The sequence below is a fragment of the Hemitrygon akajei genome, chromosome 13, assembly GCF_048418815.1.
Source record: "Hemitrygon akajei chromosome 13, sHemAka1.3, whole genome shotgun sequence".
In the NCBI taxonomy this organism is placed as follows: domain Eukaryota; kingdom Metazoa; phylum Chordata; class Chondrichthyes; order Myliobatiformes; family Dasyatidae; genus Hemitrygon; species Hemitrygon akajei.
In genome coordinates, this window is record NC_133136.1 from 44,243,361 (window position 1) to 44,261,802 (window position 18,442).

At 40.0% G+C, this 18,442-nt stretch overlaps 1 protein-coding gene across 2 annotated transcripts in view; it reads left to right on the forward strand.

Moving 5' to 3' along the window:
- The first annotated feature begins 417 nt into the window (after positions 1–417).
- Positions 418–18,442, forward strand: part of kif2a (kinesin family member 2a) — a 112,578-nt gene continuing 94,553 nt past the window's right edge. The window contains exon 1 of one of the 2 annotated variants that reach the window (XM_073064506.1): positions 418–645. In XM_073064506.1, coding sequence (XP_072920607.1) covers positions 585–645 — 61 coding nt within the window. In that variant the 5' untranslated portion in view covers positions 418–584. The remainder of the gene's footprint in view (positions 646–18,442) is intronic. The other variant, XM_073064507.1, reaches the window with a different exon arrangement.

Genomic DNA, 18,442 nt, shown 5'->3' on the forward strand with positions numbered 1-18,442 from the left:
TTTTTTCTCCCAAGAGACAGTGATATCATTGAAATTCTCCACCTCAGAGGGCCTTGGAAGCTGGGTCCATGTTTATTCAAAACAGATATTGATAGCTTTATGGATATTAAAGGATGTGGGGATAATGCGGGGAAAATAGCAATGAAGAAGAACATCAGCCATGATCTTAATGAATAGTGAAGACGCTGTAAGTGCCTGATGGCCTAACCTTGCTGTTAAGTCTCATTTTTATCATTTACCTCTCTTTTCTTTCCCAAAGATCAACAAACATTTTGTTTAATAACACTTCCTTGTCATCCTTCAAGGTACCACATTAACATTAGATATAGAGCGTTTATTTGTCGGCGTAGCCTTAAATCAATAGATTCGGAAGAAACCACTTTGCCTTTATATTTATGAGATGAATGAGGCGAGGTTACTGAGCATGCGCAGTACCGTTGGCGTTGCTCTGTCTCTTTGGCGGTCGCCACCCGGCAACAGGACAGAGCGAATACAGGGGAAGTGTCTGGAAACTTGAAGGAAATTTAACGATTAAACGTTTTAATCGGCGGTGATCTCGTGCGATGAATGGTAGACTATAAAGTATGGCAGTCAATTTTGGGAAGGTCCAGATCGGGATTTACGTCGAAATCAAACGGAGTGATGGTAAGGGGAAGCCGTGGAGTAGGCTTTTTTCCTCCCTGACCGCCGATTTTCGGTATCATTGTTTGGGAAACGCTTCAGCAAGCATTAGTAACTGCCGACTCAACGTTAGAGTGAGGGGGGACGTGTCTAGAATATTCTTGCAGAATGGGATGGGGGGAGGAGGTTTGATTGGCGAGTGTTTTCCGAAAGGAAACGTGCAGTTGTTTGGTTGTCTCGGAAACGGCGCCGGGCGTTCTCACGGGTGCGGGGTGCCGAGGCCGGCATTCTCCGTGTCACAACAACGCCTTGGCCGAGCGCTCCTCGGGGCCGGGGGCCGGGGGCGACTGGGAGCCGATGGCAGGGGCAGGGGCAGGGCGCGCGCCGGCGGGAGACACGGCGCGAGTGCGGAAGTGGGAGGCAACGGGAAAGGGAAGGGGCATGCGAGGGGAAGTGAGAAGCGCAGGCAGAAGCAGACGCGGGAAAGCCCGCTTGCCAGTGTACTTCCGAGGGGGGAAAAATAAGTGGGAGGAGAGCGAAGACTTGCGAAACCTTTCTATTGTTCAACGTGGTGATTGATACCGGCTTTAAAAAGATTACTAATTTGCCACGGTTGTTGGGGGTGGGGTGCTCTGACTGCTCTGACAGCCCCTCCCCACAATGCGTGTACCTAGCTTGGTGCAGACTGCACATGCGCTGTGAGTCTCTTGTACCATTATTTGGCAGGATGGGCGCCTGGTACCAATTCCCACTGGGTGTGAGGCTGCCCGAGAGCAAAATGTAGCGTTTTTGTTAATATTTTCGCCACACGACATGTGGCGTTTTTGTTGGAACCTTGAGCTTAATGTGTTATTTACCCAGCCTTATTCATTATTTTGTTCGTAGAAATTTACAACCGTGTATTTTCTTAATGCGATAAATCCATTGTATTTAGAAGAAAGGACTGCATTTATGTTATTTTGTGCATGATCTCAAGACGACCCAATCTGAGAAAACAGGGGGAATTGGTCTCCTTTTTTAATCTCTTTCCCATTTAGCCCTAGAGCGCATCAATAGTCTAAGGCGATTCTTAGTTTTAATTGTTAACTTCGATGTATCTACATAATGAATTAATTTACTTGGTAACTTTGATGGTAAATAAACCATGGCACGTTTTATTTTGGCATTAAAGGTCTTTGGCTCAATATCCAGACAGGCATAAGACATATGGCAGAGAAACAGGCTGTTCAGCCCACTGAGCCCATGCCCATCATCAACCACATTTACGCTAATGCAATGTTAATCCTCTTTTGTATAATCTTTCACATTCTCAAAAGGATACTGTACATTAACATTCAAACCCATATGTCTTTGGAATGTGGAAAGGTACCCATGCATGCAAACATATAGACATCATCCATGGTCAAGATTGAACTTGGATTTCTGGCACTACCAGCTGTACCACTGTGCTACTTGTATGGAAGCTTGTTTAACATAAAAAGATTGGAAAAAAAAACAAAAGCAGGTGCTTACTCCCAGTCAACAAAGACATGGCATTTCTTTTTCTGATGAAGGCCCTATGTGATCCTTATACCGTTTAATGATTTTAGATACAAGCGGATTAGATGACCGGGAACTCACCTTTATGCAGTTGAGGTTTATGAAGATTTGTAAGCCTCACAAAAAATGTATCCTCATTTGCTCAGACTTGGATTCTCATCCTAGTTTGAGGCAGTGCAGTCAAAGAAAACAGCTGTTAGGATCTTTCCCAACCTGGTCATCTGAGAATTTTCCATATTTCTTTGTGATTCCTTTCCATTTAGAACTCCAGAGATCACATGCCCATTTGTAATGAAAGGTACACCAGATGCCATAATGTATTTGAACCTTTAGAAGGCCTTCAATAAGGTGTCATGTGGAAAGTCATTAAACAAAATTACAGAATGCACAATAGGTAGACATATTGGTGTGGATTGAGAATTGGTTAATTGTCAGAAAATTGGTAGTAATAATGGATCAGTTTCATAAATCAGAGGCTATAACTAGATGGATGCCGTGGGATTGATGCAGGAATACCAATCTATACAAATGATTTGGATAACAATCAAATGTCAGGTATATAGGTTTACTAATTGTATGGAGCTTTGTGTGAGAATGCAGTGTGGTTTCAACAGGTATAAATACCGGTAGACTAAATGAATGAGTTAGAATAGTGTGGAAAATTTAGGTCATCTGCTCTCCTGGGAAAAAATAGAAACCGGTTTCAAATCGAGTGATTTGTCTTTTCTTGTATATGTATGTTAATGTGCATGTACAGTGAGCAATTAGGAAGGCAAATGGTATTACAAGAGTACATGAGTAGAGATGTCTTGTTTAGTTATATAGAGCCTTAATGAGAATGTATTTGAAATGTTGTGGATGGTTCTAATTTCTCTTAAGGGAGGAATGCAGCAGAAGTTTATCAGATTGACTTCTAGGATGGAAACATTATAATGTATTGAGAGAGAAAGTAGACTTCGAGTCTCTACAGTTTTGAGTTCAGAAGAAAGAACTTATTTTGATGAATTTTAAAAAAGAAAAGCCCAGACTGACAGGATAGAAGGAGGAATAATATTTCTCTAGTGTGAAGCATTTACATCTGGTCTCAGTATTCAATGACCTACTCCTATTTTACTGTCCTTCTCTTTGTTCTACAAATGGCCAATGCCCTATACGCCATTCCAAATTATTTATATCATTAAATGGAGACTGTACTTGTTTACCCCTTTTCAGGTGAGGTATTGCCATTGCAATGACTTCCTCATTCTTTTCTTCCAAATGCCTTGCCTTCTAAGCTACCCTACTGTGTATTTACCTTTCTGATTGCTTGATGCACTGTTATATTTACTTTGTGTTTCTTGTGAGGCAGCTGAACAAGATTCCAGGGCACATGAACATTGCCAAAAAATGTCAAGGTTTGGTGATCAAGCCTTTTCTTGTTAGGGTTAGTCATTGTGACACAAATGTTTTACTTGCTACATGTTAACATCTGCCTAATACTAAGTTTTGCTGCATACGAATTGGACTGCTTTATTATCGAGGAATTATAAATGGAATTGAGCACTGTTTAGTCATCAGAGAACAGCCCCATATCTGTCTTGATGATTAAAGGAAAGTCATTGAAACAGTTGATTTTGGATGAGGTCAGGGTGCTACTCTGAGGAATTCTTACTCTTATGTCATAAGTTTGGGAGGGTTACCTCGCAACAACCGCGGTCATCTGCCTTTCTATGAGTCCTGACTGTGACCTTGGAGTGCTTTCACCTTGATTCCCATTAAGTTATATTGTATTAAGGCTCCTTGTTGCTATTCTTGGTCAAGTTCTATCTTGATGCTATCTGATCTCTATCTGAAATTATTAATATGGATTCTTAAGGATGCTATACTATACAAAAATTTTGTTTTCTGGCAATGTTTAAACTGTTGTGCTGCAGGATAAAAACACTGGAAATCAGATAAAGCTCTAGTAACTATGAGTATGTGATACATTGATCAGCTTATACGACAGAAGCTTGCTTTTAAAATAACTGAAATCCAGTCTAGAGGGAAGAACATTTTTAAAGAGGTACTTCAAATTCTGGGGAGAAAACTTTGTATAGTACCACCTTGAAACAGCCCAAACTCTAGGTAATGGTGTGTCTCTTCAGTTGTTTGTACCTAATATTGGAGATGTGATAGGGTATTTGCAATCAGTGTTAGGTAAAAAGTATATTTAAGGATTGTAAGAAGGCAACATTTTCAGAACTGTTGGATCTTTGGTAATTTATGTAAATAATGGGACCTCTGACAGTGTAGTTTTTTTTTCAGTACTGTACATCATGATAGCATTGGTTATATGCATTGAGTTCTTGTTTAGAAATATAAATCCGCAAACCTTGTACTACTTACAACCCAAAAAGAGACCACTGAGGCGACAGGCTGTTTTGCTGGCTCCCGGTGAAACAATTCCATCAGATCCATTTTCCCCCTCCATATTCCCTGGTAATCCTGAATTTGTATTCCTTCCCACCAATCCCCCTTTGACTCTTTCTGTTGTAAATTATACCTCGGTACAAATTTTTAAGAGCTAGTTCTCATACCAAAGTGTCTTTTAGGATGGGAAGATGGAAGAAAATAGGCTGTTAGAAAAACACGTGGTCAGAGAAGGAGCGTGAAAACTCCTCATGAATTACACCTGAGGTTCAGATCAACTCTGGGGTCTCGAATGTCAGCACTAAATGCTGTGCCATTCTACAACCCTTAACTTTGGACCTGATCATGAGAATGGTACTACAGCAAGAAGCTTAGCACCTAATTTTTTGAAAATTGTAATATTATTATATTGGTAACTAGAATACAACTCATAATATTTTTCACTTGTCTCAGAACCACTGCATGCTACTCTTGAGCAGAGCAGTCTATTGTCAAATCTACATTTTTATATTAAAATCATATACTGTTTGATATTTATAATATAATTATAGTGGATTCTTGTTAATTAGGCTATCAGTTAATCGGGGCAGCCTCTTATTTGGGACAGCTCTTGCAGAACAAAAACTGATCTAGCAAATTTGTTGGGATTCCCTTCATTTGTTTGGAACACTATGCCACTTAATTGGGGCAGAAGACTATTGCCAAACAGATTCTAGCTAGCGCAGTCATACGCACTTGTGTAGCCATTAGATGCTACACCATGCTTAGAGTGTACAGTTTGTAAATAGTGTCAGTTGCATGTGTTGTATTCAAAAGGCAGTGATTTTGTCATTGATGGTGAGAAATAAGTACTAAGACAATTTCAAACTGTCTTGCTTATTGCGGGTTCAAGCATTCACAACTTGAAGATGGCAGAAATGGCCGGGAGTGAAAATGAAACAATTTCACTACTTCATTAAGTTAGGAAATATGAAGAATTTGATTGCATTGACAATCATTTTGAATGTAATAATGAAAATGATTTGGAGAATGCCATCATTGGTCCCATTGTATGAATGTAGTCCATTATCTGCACTAGGTTTTGTTCATTGCATACACTAGATGAATTCCTCCGTTGATAATTATTAGGAACTGCAGTTGCAAGAAAAAGTTTGTGAACCCTTTGCAGTTACCTGGTTTTCTGCATTAACTACCCATAAAATGTGGTCTGATCTTCGTCTAAGTCATAATAATAGACAAACGTAATCTGACCAAATGACAACAAACAATTGTACTACTTATACACAATACTGAGGACACCCTTTTAAACTACCACAGTCAAGGTTCAAAAAAGTATGCAAACCTCTGGGGTAATGTCTTCTACAAAAGCTAGGTGTTCCAGTCAATGATATGAGATTGAAGATGTGGATTGTTGAGGTGCTCTGTCCTATATTTAAATAAAGGCCACACAAAGTCAGGTTACTGACAGAGGCTACCCTTCTGTAGAAAGATCTGTTTATGTGCACCATATCTTTATTAAAACAACTTTTAGAGGACCTTTGAAGAAGAATTGAAAAGATGCATGAAGCTGCAAAAGGCTACAAAAACATTTCTAAACACCTGATTGTTCATCAGTCCACAGTAAGAGAAATTTGTCTACAAATGGAGGAAACTCATTACTGTTGCTACTCTCCCAAGAGCACAAATTGCTGTGCTCAAGGAGGTGAAAATGAGTCCAAGGGTAACAGCAAAAGACCTGCAGAAATCTCTAGAATTTGTTAAAGTCTCTGTTCATGTGCCCACTATATAAAAAAAAACACTGAACAAGAATGATGTTCATGGAAGGACATTATGGAGGTAACCACTATTCTCCAAAAAAACATTGCTGCAAGTCTCAAGTTTGTAAAAGACCACAGGGATGTTCCACAGTGTTTCTGGGGCAATGTTCTGTGGACAGATGAGACAAAAGTTGAACTTTTTGGCAGAAGTGCACACCACTATGTTTGGAAGAAAAAGGGCACTGCACACCAACATGAAAACTTCATCCCAACTGTGAAGCATGGTGGAAGGAGCATCATGGCTTGGGGCTGCTCTGCTGGCTCAGGACCTGGATAGTTTGCAATCATTGAGGGAACAATGAGTTCAAACTTCCATTGCTCAGTGTGGCAGGGCAGGACACTCATGGGCAACTTATTACCATCAGTGTATTAGCATGGGAAGAACATCAGTGATGAAGATTTGAAAGACGTTACAAGTAAACGCTTTTTAAGTAGCCTCTCTCCCAGATGAGCTAAATCTTTTTTTATGCTTGATTCAATGTTGCCAATACTGAGCCCCTGAAGAGAGCAACTGATGCGACCGGCAGCTTGGTCGTCTGAGGCCGAAGCAAGGATGCGGGACTGGATGACATCCCAGGGTGGATACTCAAGAATGTGCATGGCACAACTGACAGATGTGTTTACAGATATTTTGAATCTCTCCCTCTCCCAGTGTGGAGTGCCCCCCGCTTCAAAACATCCAAATTCTGGTACCTAAAAAGACCAAGGTAACATGTCTGAATGTCTGGCATCCTGTTGCACTCACCTCAATAATAAGCAAATGCTTTGAGAGACTGGTTAAGGACTACATCTGCAGCATGTTACCATCTACACTGAGCCCCCAACAATTCGCTTACCAACACAACCAAGTGACAAATGATGCAATAGCCACAGCTCTACACACCATCCTTACACAGCTGGTGAAGAGGGATGCTTATGTGAGAATGCTGTTCTTGGACTACAGTTCAGCATTCAACACCATAATTCCATCCAGGCTTGACCTTCACCTTGCCTTGTGTTGCTGGATCCTGGACTTCCAGTCAGATCGCCGACAGTTGGTAAGAGTGGGCTCCCCCACCCCTGCCCCTCTGACCCTCAATACAGGTGCTCCTCAGGGCTGTGTCCCAAGCACCCTCCTTTACTCTCTATATACCCATGACTGTGTCACCACCCACAGCTCCAATCTGCTAATTAAATTTGCTGATGACACTACACTGTTTGGCCTAATCTCAAATAATAATGAGGCAGCCTACGGAGAAGAAGTCATCACCCTGACACAGTGGTGTCAAGGAAACAACCTCTCCCTTAATGTTTTTATTAAAAAAAAAGCTGGTTGTGGACTGAAGGAGGAACGGAGACAGGCCAGCCCCTATAAACACCAATTCATCTGGGATTGAGAGGGTAAACAGCTTTTAAGGTCCTCGGGATAAATATCACCGAGGATCTCGTGTGGTCGTACATACTGGCTGTGTGGTGGAAAAGGCACAACAGCACCTCTTTCACCTCAAATGGCTGAAGAAGTTTGGTATGGACCCCCAAATCCTAAGAACTTTCTATAGGGGCACAATTGAGAGCATCCTGACTGGCTGCATCACTGCCTGCTATAGGAACTGTACTTCCCTCAATCGCAGGACCCTGCAGAGAGTGGTGCAGTCAGCCCAGCGCATCTGTAGATGTGAGCTTCCCATTATTCAGGGCATTTACAAAGACAGGTGTGTTTTTAAAAAAAAAAGACCCGAAGGATCATTGGGGACCCGAGTCACCCCAACCACAAACTGTTGTAGCTGCTATCATCTGGGAAACGGTATCACAGTATAATAGCCAAGACCAGCAGGCTCCGGGACAGCTTCTTCCACCAGGCCATCAGACTGATTAATTCATGCTGACACAACTGTATTTTTTGATATATTGTCTTGTTATACCTACTATTTATTACAAATTACTATAAATTGCACATTTAGATGGAGGTGTAAAGATTTTTACTCTTCATGCATATGAAGGATGTAAGTAATAATGTCAGTTCAATTCAAAGATTACTTGTTGACAATCCACCAATGGGAACTGCAAAGTGCAGTGCCATGAAATCCACATTAAGTACCATCTGTGAAGAGACTTTTGTCTCCTGTATAAGAAAATATCGTTATTGTTATCACTGGCATGTGTTGTGAAATTTAACTTAGTAGCATTTCAATGCCAAAGTACAGAAAGGAAATGATAATGCAGAAAGGAAAAAATAGGAAAATCAATTACACTCAGACTCTGCTTAACGCTGAGGATGTCTTCCTCAGAGGTGGAGTGCTTGCTGGGTCATTATAACATTACGTAAATGGAGATGTGTGCCTGTTTTTTAAAAAAGAAATCAAACCTGATATATATATTTTATGCTTGCATAGTAATTCGTGAATAAACACGCAGATAGGCCTAACCTGTACATCAATGGAGCAGCAACACATCACAGCAGCAGCGGAGGGAAGCAGGTGTTGGTTACATCTTAAAGGAGGGACCAGGCTGTGGGTCCTTCTCTAACTTTGGCTCGTTCTTCAAGTAGGTGTTGAGATTTGACTGCCTTTTCTTAAGTTTCTTCTCATGAAGCCATTCTCGGTAGCAGGAAATCATGTCAAGAGCACCTCTCTTTGCCTGATTGCTTTGTTCTCAATCAGGGTCATCATTGATGAACATTGCAAATTTCAGAGAGGTGCCAACATCAACCTGACAGTCACTAGCTTCCAAACACCATATCAGTTACAGTTTTACATCCATGCTAATGTTTTTCCTAGACATCTTGTATGTATTACCTTCATTGGAAGTTGTAGGCCATTTTCCAGACATGGGTGAAAAATATGGAATAAATTTGTGAGGGAGCAAGAATGTTTACACGCATAGGGAAGGCAGAGCGTGAACCAATACGTGATTGGATATAAGTGGCTCAGAGTGTATGTAAAGTGCTCTCATTGGCTGATTGAATGTTTAGTGTAATGGTGGCTGCTCTTGAAGTTTTAAGTGTTGTTTAGAATGAATTTTTGTCACTTAAAAAGATTTCAATAAAGAATTGAATAACCGTGTGGTAGTGACTCAGCGCTATGTGGGGAGGCATTGTGTACACTATACTATATACATATACTGAATAGATTAAAAATAGTGCAGAAACGGAAGTAATATATATATTTTTAAAAGTGAGGTAAGTGTTCATGGGTTCAACATCCATTTGGGAATTGGATAGCAGAGGGGAAGAAGTTATTCCTGGATCATTGAGTGTGTGCTTTCAGGCTTCCGTGCCTCCTTCCTGATGGTAACAATGAGAAGAAGGCATGCCCTGGGTGATGGGGGTCCTTAATAATGGACGTTGCCTTCCTGAGGCACTACTCTTTGAAGAGGCTAGTACCCAAGATGGAGCTGACTAATTTTATGACCTCCTTTTGGTCCTGTAAAGTAGCCCCCCCCACCCCCTGTACCAGACAGTGATACAGCCTGTCAGAATGCTCTCCATGGTATATCTATAGAATTTTTCGAGTGTTTTAGTTGACAAACCAAATCTCTTCAAGCAACTGATGAAATATAGCTGCTGTCTTGCCTTTATAGCTGACATCCAGGAGCTTGAGATTGCTCACTCTCTTCACTTCTGATCCCTCTTTGAGGATTGGTTCATGTTCCCTTCTGGAAGTCTTCTGTCAGCTCTTTTGTCTTGTGTTGTGTGCAAAGTTGTTGCTGCGACACAACTCAACTACCTGGTATATCTTGCTCATGTACGTCTTCTCATCTCCATCTGAGATTCCACCAACAATGGTTGTATCATTAGCAAATTTCTAGAAATGCTTTGAATGACTAGAATGAACTCCTGCCTCAGCAAGGACATGGACGCACTGCAATTTGCCTATCGCCACAATAGGTTCATGGGAGATGCAATCTCAGTGGCTTTTCATATGGCTGTAGATCATCTGGACAATACAGTCACCTATATCATGATGTTGTTTGTTGACAGTAGCTCAGCATTTAACACTCGTTCCACGATCCTGATTGATAAAGTTACAGAAGCTGGGTCTCTGTACCTCCCTCAGCAATTGGATTCTTGACCTCCTAATCAGGAGACCACAATCTGTGTGGATTTGTGATAATATCTCTTCCTCACTGACAATGAACAGTGGTGCACATCAGGAGTGTGTGCTTAGCCCACGGTTTCTATTATATATATATATAATTGTCCATTGTTGTTAGAAACTCAGATGGAGAGCATCCAGGTAATGAACTACGAACACTGTGCTGTTCATGGATTGTAAGGCCCATTATACTTAAGAGAAAAAAAATCTGAACATGTGCTTGAAATTCAAAGTAGAAAATGAAGGATCTAAAGCATATTTGGTGGCTGGAAAGAGCACAGGAGAACCAGTAACTAACTGGTAGTACAACATGTGTCCATCCTTCAGTGCTGTCAAGACAATCTTTGTCTCCAAACATGTAAGGGCCCATCTTGCTGAGAGCAAATGTAGGCAAGCTCGTTAGAAATAAAAACAAAACAGTCTGGTGCCCTTCGAAGGAGCACGGATGAATTAATTTAGTGAGACTGCCCTTAATCTTAAATTTTACCTGGAATGTATGGAAGCACAGCACAGGTAGTGGAAGAAGCATGCTTCCTCTCGCAAACTACCTGCCCACACATCAAGCATTTGCTGTGCTACCTATGGAAGAGAGTATGGATTACTAATTGGCTTCATTCTCTCTTTCAGTATACATTAGCAAAGTGGGCATCCTTGGACCCAAGAGCTTCCTAAAAGGATACTGCACACTTGAATAAGATAAAATGCTCTTTTGTATTCATTAACAAATTTCAACATGCAGACTCTTGAGTGAGCAGAGGAAATACATAGATATCAATCCAAGTTATAACTTAAATTTCAGTGACACTTAGTGAATTCAATTTGTAAAATGCTTTTGGTTTCCCTATGTATGGCCTTGCCACCTGTTGCATTACATAGATTTTAGAGTTAGGATGGTAACAATAAACACGCGATATTCTGCAGATGCTGGAAAACCAGAACAACACACACGATGCTGGAGGAACTTAGCAGGTTAGACAGCATCTATGAAAATGAATAAACAGTTGAAATTTCAGGCCAAGATCCTTGATTGGGACTAGAAAGGAAGAGGGGAAGGAGGACAAGTTAGAAGCTGATGGGTGAAGCCAAGTTGATGGGGAAGTTAAGGGCTTGAGAAGGAGGAATCTGATAGGAGAAGTGAGTGGACCATGGGAGAAAGGGAAGAAGGAGTGCAACCATGGGGTGATGATAGACTATTCTGTTTTCAATGTTAATATTAAAAATAATATTTGATTCCCATTTTCTTGCTTTAACAAATATGAATTCTGAAATTCAGCCAGATTTTTCTGTTTCTATAACTTACAAATATTGCATATCTTTTCCCATTTTATACCATTTTGAAGTTTCAATTAGTTAAAATTAACATTTACATTCTGTTCTAATCAAGACTAACATCTCAACATATTTCTATTGCTTAAGTTGGCAACCCAACATAACTGCAAAATTTGTTGCATCTTTATCTCAACTTAAAATATCCAAAGGCATCTCACGTTGGTCTAATCTGAGAGGTAGTGGAGTGCTTTTAGTCCCATATCCAATGTTGAAGTAAGAAGGAAGGAAGCTCCATTCGAGTGAATAGGTGCAGAGTCTTTCTCGGTCTCTGCCATAACAGAAACCAGATACAAGGGAATCCTTGTGGGAACATTACATCTATGTACAGTAGTTTTGATGAATTGTATTCTAGAATAGATGCACCTCCAGCGACACTACTACAGTCCAGTTCGTGCTTTGGTTTGAACACAAAAATGTGGAAAATTGCTCATGTCACAGCAGGAAAATCAGCTCACTGTAAATTATTAATAAAGTGTTCCAAAGTGCCATTGATAGTGTTCTAAAGCAGCATTTATCAATCTTAGCCCGTGGTTTTGCATGACTTAAGATCTTAAAGTGGACCAAAGTGTTGGATTCCAGTGAAACTTGGTTTTATTTGAATGTGGCATTGTGAAGTTCGTGTAAACTTGAAATCATTCGCCATTTAAAAGATACATTGCTTCATACAGAAATCTGCTTTAAATGTAATTAGATAATTGTGGTTGTTGGATGCCAAATATAGGATGTCCATGATGTCAGGAAGAATATTGATGCATTCACCCAAATACTTGATCTTCATCAACGAATTTCTCTATTTAACATCAGAAATTGGTGCTTGCTAATTGCATAAAGTTAATTTCCGTTCACAAGTCTTCAAACAACCGTTGATGCATTTGAGCATGTCTTTTCTAATGCAAGAGAATCTAAGCACCTTTTTGAGGCTACATCCACACTACGCCGGATAAATCCGTAACCAAAGCTTTTTCTCTTCATTTTTACCTTCTGTCCACATTAAAACAGCGTTTTCATCCCCTGAAACTGGTGCTTTTCAGAAATTCTTTCCAGAGAGTGTATTTTTGAAAACGCCAGATTGGCCAGAGCAGTGTGGTCGGGGTAACCGGAGACTTCTGACAACGCTGTCAGACAGCAGCATGCTATTTCATTGTTTTCTTGAACGCAACCCAACTATTTCAGAACAGATGGTAACGAGACTGAAGCCAGAAGAGTTAGAAAAGTTCTCACCAAATACTTTGACCCATAACTTACTGAATAAATAAGGATACACACTTTGCCTTGTTTTCTGTCCTTGCTTGTATGAAGGTGGTTTACCTATTTATGCAAGTACTTCTCTGACAATAGATGTGTAATAGCCTAATGTAACATTGTATGGAAATACAAGATACCACTGATGCAGACATGTTTTATACATTTAACAAGGTGCTTTATTAATGCAATAGAGTTCGTCAGTTTTTCAATGTTCATTGTCAGCCGGGCCAATCTGTCCGTGAACTCTGTCGGTTGCCTCCGTACGCTCCAGTATTTGTTTTATTTTTACTTTTAAATTCTCCTGCGTGAGAGCCAACAGCTGTCCGTCGTTTAAATTTTTCTAGTCTGTAACTACACAAACGCGCACTTTTACGGTGAGATTCGACACTAAACATGTCGCTTGTTTTCGATAGATGTGTCCTGTGCATGCCCAGTAGGAGGAGATTCGCTGAAATCTCCGTTTCAATGTGGATAGAGATATTTTTAAAAATGCATAGTGTGGACGCCTATCGTTTTTACGCGAAACCGGTGTTTTCAAAATTATTCGGTCTAGTGTGGATGTAGCCTGAGATTCCACAGCAATGCCATCACTGAATTCCCCCATCGTCAATTTCCTGGAGCTCACAATCATACAGAGACTTAATGATCTTGCCGCTTGACTCCAGCCTTTCCATTTCTGTATGAGACATTTACATTATGTTGTCAAATGGATTATTCTGTGCTTGCCTGGATGAGTATAGTTCCAACAAAACCAATTGGCTATAATCAGAATGAAGCTGTGTACTTGATATTCCCCATCCACACTTCCAAGTATTGTACTCCTTGACCACAAGAACATTTTGGTTGCAGAAGAGGTGTGCAGGCCAGGTAGCATTTAGGGAGAAAAATGAAGAGTCAATGTTTCGGGCCTGAAATGTTGACTACTAGATTTCCACCATAGATGCTGCCTAACCTGAGTTCCTCCAGCATCTGTAGTCTCTTGTGTCTGTGTGGAAATTTAATTTAGTCGACTTTTGCAAAGGCACTTGTAATATGTAATAATTTATGTGTATCCATAAGGAGTGGGATGGCACAGTAGCATAACAGTTAACCCAAAGCTATTACAGGGCCAGCAACTTGAGTTCAATCCTGCTGCAGTCTTTAAGGAGTCTGTAGGTCCTGTCTGTGACTACATTGATTTCCTCCAGGTACTCCGCTTTCTCTCACGTTCCATGGACGTATGGGTTTGTAGGTTGATCGGTGGCATGGGTTTAATTGGGCAGTGGGGGTTTGTTGGGCCACAAGGGCCTATTACAGTGATGTATCTTTTAAAGTAATTGATGTTTTGCATGCAGTCATGATGTGGGGTCTCAACCTAAAATATCAACACTTTCTTCCTCTTCACAGAGGCAGCCCAGCCTGCTTGTTTCCTTCAGGTTTTTTTTGTCAGATTGGGCTATTAATCCATTATCTGTTCTTTGACAAGTCAATGATCTCTGACTTGTCCTCGATTAAGCTTTTGCATGTCAGGTTCTCCAAGTTGTCAGTGATACTGCTGCATAAGAACTTGGCCCCATCACTGCATTGGAGCTTTCTCATTTTATTTGCTTCATGGGAAGTTCTGAAATCAGTCAATTAAAATTTAATTCCATATTTTCTGCATTATGGCAGTTAGAAATTACATACTAAAGTGCTACCTTCCCATCTTAAATGGTTAATGTTCGTAAGTTGGATTTTCGAAAGGATCTGTCTATCCTTATAGCAACCACAAAATGCTGGAAGAACTCAGCAGGCCAGGCGGCATCTATGGAAAAGAGTAAACAGTCAATGTTTCAGACCGAGTCCTGATGAAGGGACTTGGCGGAAATGGCAATCGTTTACTCTTTTCCATAGCTGCTGCTGGCTTGCTGAGTTCCTCCAGCATTTTGTTTGTGTTGCTTGGATTTCCAGCATCTAGATTTTCTAGTGTTTATGATTCTACTTATCCTTATATTAAAGTTAACATGCAGGTTCAGCAAGTTATGAGAAGGGCAAATGGTATGTTGGCCTAGTAAGATTTGAGCACAAGAGCAGTCAGTTCATTCAGGACAGAGATGAAAAGAAATCTCTTAACCAAAAGGGAGTGACTGTTTAGGATTTTCTTCCTAAGAGGGCATTGAAAGTTAAGTGACAATGCTGTAATTTAAGCATTACAGGTGATCTCAGTGCCCCCTTCCTACAGCATAGAACTAATCAACATGGAATAACAGCATATAATGTTTTATTGAAGATGGATCTTCTGTATTAAGTTCACTTATGCCAGTTAATGAATGACACTGTTTATTTCTTACAATAATGGGCTCTCCAAGATAGCCACCAACCTATGATATTCAATGGCCTACCATCTCTTGAGTTGCTGCTTCACAGCTTCAGTGGCATTGGTTCACTCCTGACCTTTGGTTAAGTCTGCATCTGTGTGCACTGGTTCTATGTTCTAAGAAAGTGCCAGTTGGTGAGTTAATTCACTACTTTAACTTGCCCTAGTGTGTAGGTAAGTGCTGTAATCTAGGCAAGAAATGATGGCATTGCAGAGGCAATAGTTCAAAGTTCAATGTAAATTTATTATGAAAGTACATCCTGAAATACATCCTCTGACGTTAAACTTGACCTTTGAACCTTTGATATTACCATATTCTACCTTGAGATTAATTTTCTTGCCCTAAAATGAGTGGGTAATATTATAAATGTGAGTGCTTGATGGTTGGCATTGACTCGCTGAGTTGAAGGGACCTTTCCCTCTGCTGTATCTCTTTGTGTCTAACATTTTTTAAAGTCTGATTACTAGAATGTAGAGAACTTTTGGTCAATTTTAGTGATTTCCTTTTGAGTGATTGAGTGATTTCCTTTTCAGTTTACTTTTAGAGAAACGAGCTGCAAAAAGCTTTGATTACATAAAACATCATGAAGTATATTTAATAAACCTTACCAGTGTGTTTCAAAATCCTTTGAACATGATTGCAGTGATAGAGAGCTCCATTCATATTCAGTTTGGCCTCTTCTAAATAAAAGGTTGTTCGTAACCATGGGCCATCTCTTGTGCCCTAGGATGGCAGTTAGTGCAGTTGCTTCTCAATTCCAGGGACTCAAGTCTGATACTTACCTCTGGCTGCCTGTGTAGACTCTGCATGTTCTCCCTATGTGTTGGTAGGTTAAATTGCCATTATAGTGTTTATCCCCTTATTTTGGTAAGTGACAAGAATCAAAGATTTAATAGGAATATCAGAGAGAATGAGGTACCTGCCTACAGAGAAATAAAAGGAGAGGATCAGGAATTGATAGAATTTCGTTGCTGGGAGCTGGCATGGACTTGATAGGTCAAATGGCCTGTAGTCACGATTAGTAAGTAAATAAGAAAATGGTGATTATCTGAGATTAATCCAGGTTAGCTCACCTCATTCATCAATGAGATCAACCTTTATTAAAATATTCTTGTATAATCTGAAGCTAGGGTTCACGAGCACATGGCATCAGTTGGAAAAGATAAATATAAATGGACTAATGTTGATTCCCATATTAAAACAAATTAAATTTGTTGATTAATCACGTGGTGCTACTAGTAAATAATGAACTAAATTTGTCTGTGCTGGGTTGAGTGTCGAGCTAGCAACTCGGCCTTGTAAAAACAAGAAAACCTGCTAAAAAAAATTCCGTCACGACAACGTCCTGATGGCTCCACTCGGAGTTAAGGACTTTCTTCTTCTTTTAAGTACCATTGGGCAATTCAGTTCTCAATCTTGTTGTGCACTGCATGATATGCAGTACACAATAAGCATTGCAGAATACACTGTAATTAGTCCCATAGTTGAGCACAAGCTAGTTTATTTTGGGGTTTTGCTGTAGACCTCCCAGCTGTGCATCTTTTATTGAGCTGTATTGTTGTGTACCTTGTTAATAATAATCATCAGTTTGTATCTAATGGGTTATTCTACATTTTTTTTTCTATTTAGCATTATATTTTCTGTAGTCCCTTGTATTTTTTTATTCACAGGCTGTGAGCATTCCTGGGAGGACCAGTATTTATTGCTGATCTTTCATTTATTCTATGACAATGGTAGTTTCATCATTTCATAGCTCGTCACACCAGACAGTCAGCCATTTTTGTCTGGTGCGTAGTGTCAGGATTGGTCTCCTTTCAGATTAACCGGGTTATGGTTCTCCCATTATATCTTCAGAGGTTAAAACCATTCAAGCCAGTCTTTTTCAGAGATTAAAATATATTTTAAGGTAAAAACTTTTATAACCATCAAATCTTCCAATTTCTTCACTTTACACCACGAGACAATCAAACTATTATAAATCTTTCAATCTTCAGACTTCAGTTTCGCCATCGGACTCGTCAGACGAGAAATTAATAAAACGCAATGCTTCAGCTAGATCATAGAAAATACGAACTCCAGAATTTTTAATAATGATCCTTAATTTTGCTGGGTACTGTAATAATGGGAAGAGCTTCTTTTGATAGGCTGGTTTCATAGAAGGAGCAAAAGCAGCGCATTTCTTAACAATTTCGCGTGGAAAATCTTCAAAAGAACAGACTTCTGAGCCTTGAAATGAAAATAATCTTTGTTTTCTAGCAAGCTTAATAATGCGATCCTTGTCTCTAAAACAGAGAAACACACAATATGCCTGTTTTTACCTTCATCCAAAGATTTTAAAGCACCGGTTCTGTGAACCGATTCAATCTCCAGGAGTTGCGAACAAACCTCCGGAAATAAAGACTGAAACATTTTAGCAAAATAATCCAGTGTGTTGGCAGATTCTGATTTCTCTTTTAATCCAACAATTCGAATATTATTCTGACGTGATCGAGCTTCCAAATCCACAATTCGTTGTTGAGCCTTTTCCAAACGAGAAGAGAGGTCAGCCGCATTTCGACTAACTTCTTTAAGATCGAGGCTCAAAGAGTCAATTTTTTCTTCAAATTTCTCTTTTAGTTGAGTTTTTTCAGTGCAGATACTGCTGATTTGAGATTCTAATCTCTTGACCCAAGGGGGTTCTTCTGCGAACTTGTTGGCCTTCTTAGATTTCCCATTAGACGGGTCTAGATTTTGTCTGGTGGTCTTCAAAGTAGCCATAACTATTGCTGTACAAATTCGACTGAATAAAGTTAAAATTTCAAAGTTTAAATCGGAAAAGGGAGAGATTAAAGGCGGACAGTAAGCAACTGAATTTTACATGTCCGAAAGCAGGAGGCGGAGTCAAAATATAACAATAATATAGCTCAAGGCCTTGAGTGTTATGACCTGCAGATTGATGGTGCACGGATATTGTCCTGGAACCACATTACTGCAAGCATTTCTCATCTTGTGCAGGTGTAACTTCAGACAAATGCAATCCAGTTTGTTTTCCACCAAGCAAATACTGGAGGGCAGCACTGATGGGAGGGGATAGCCCTTACCCCTGCACGAA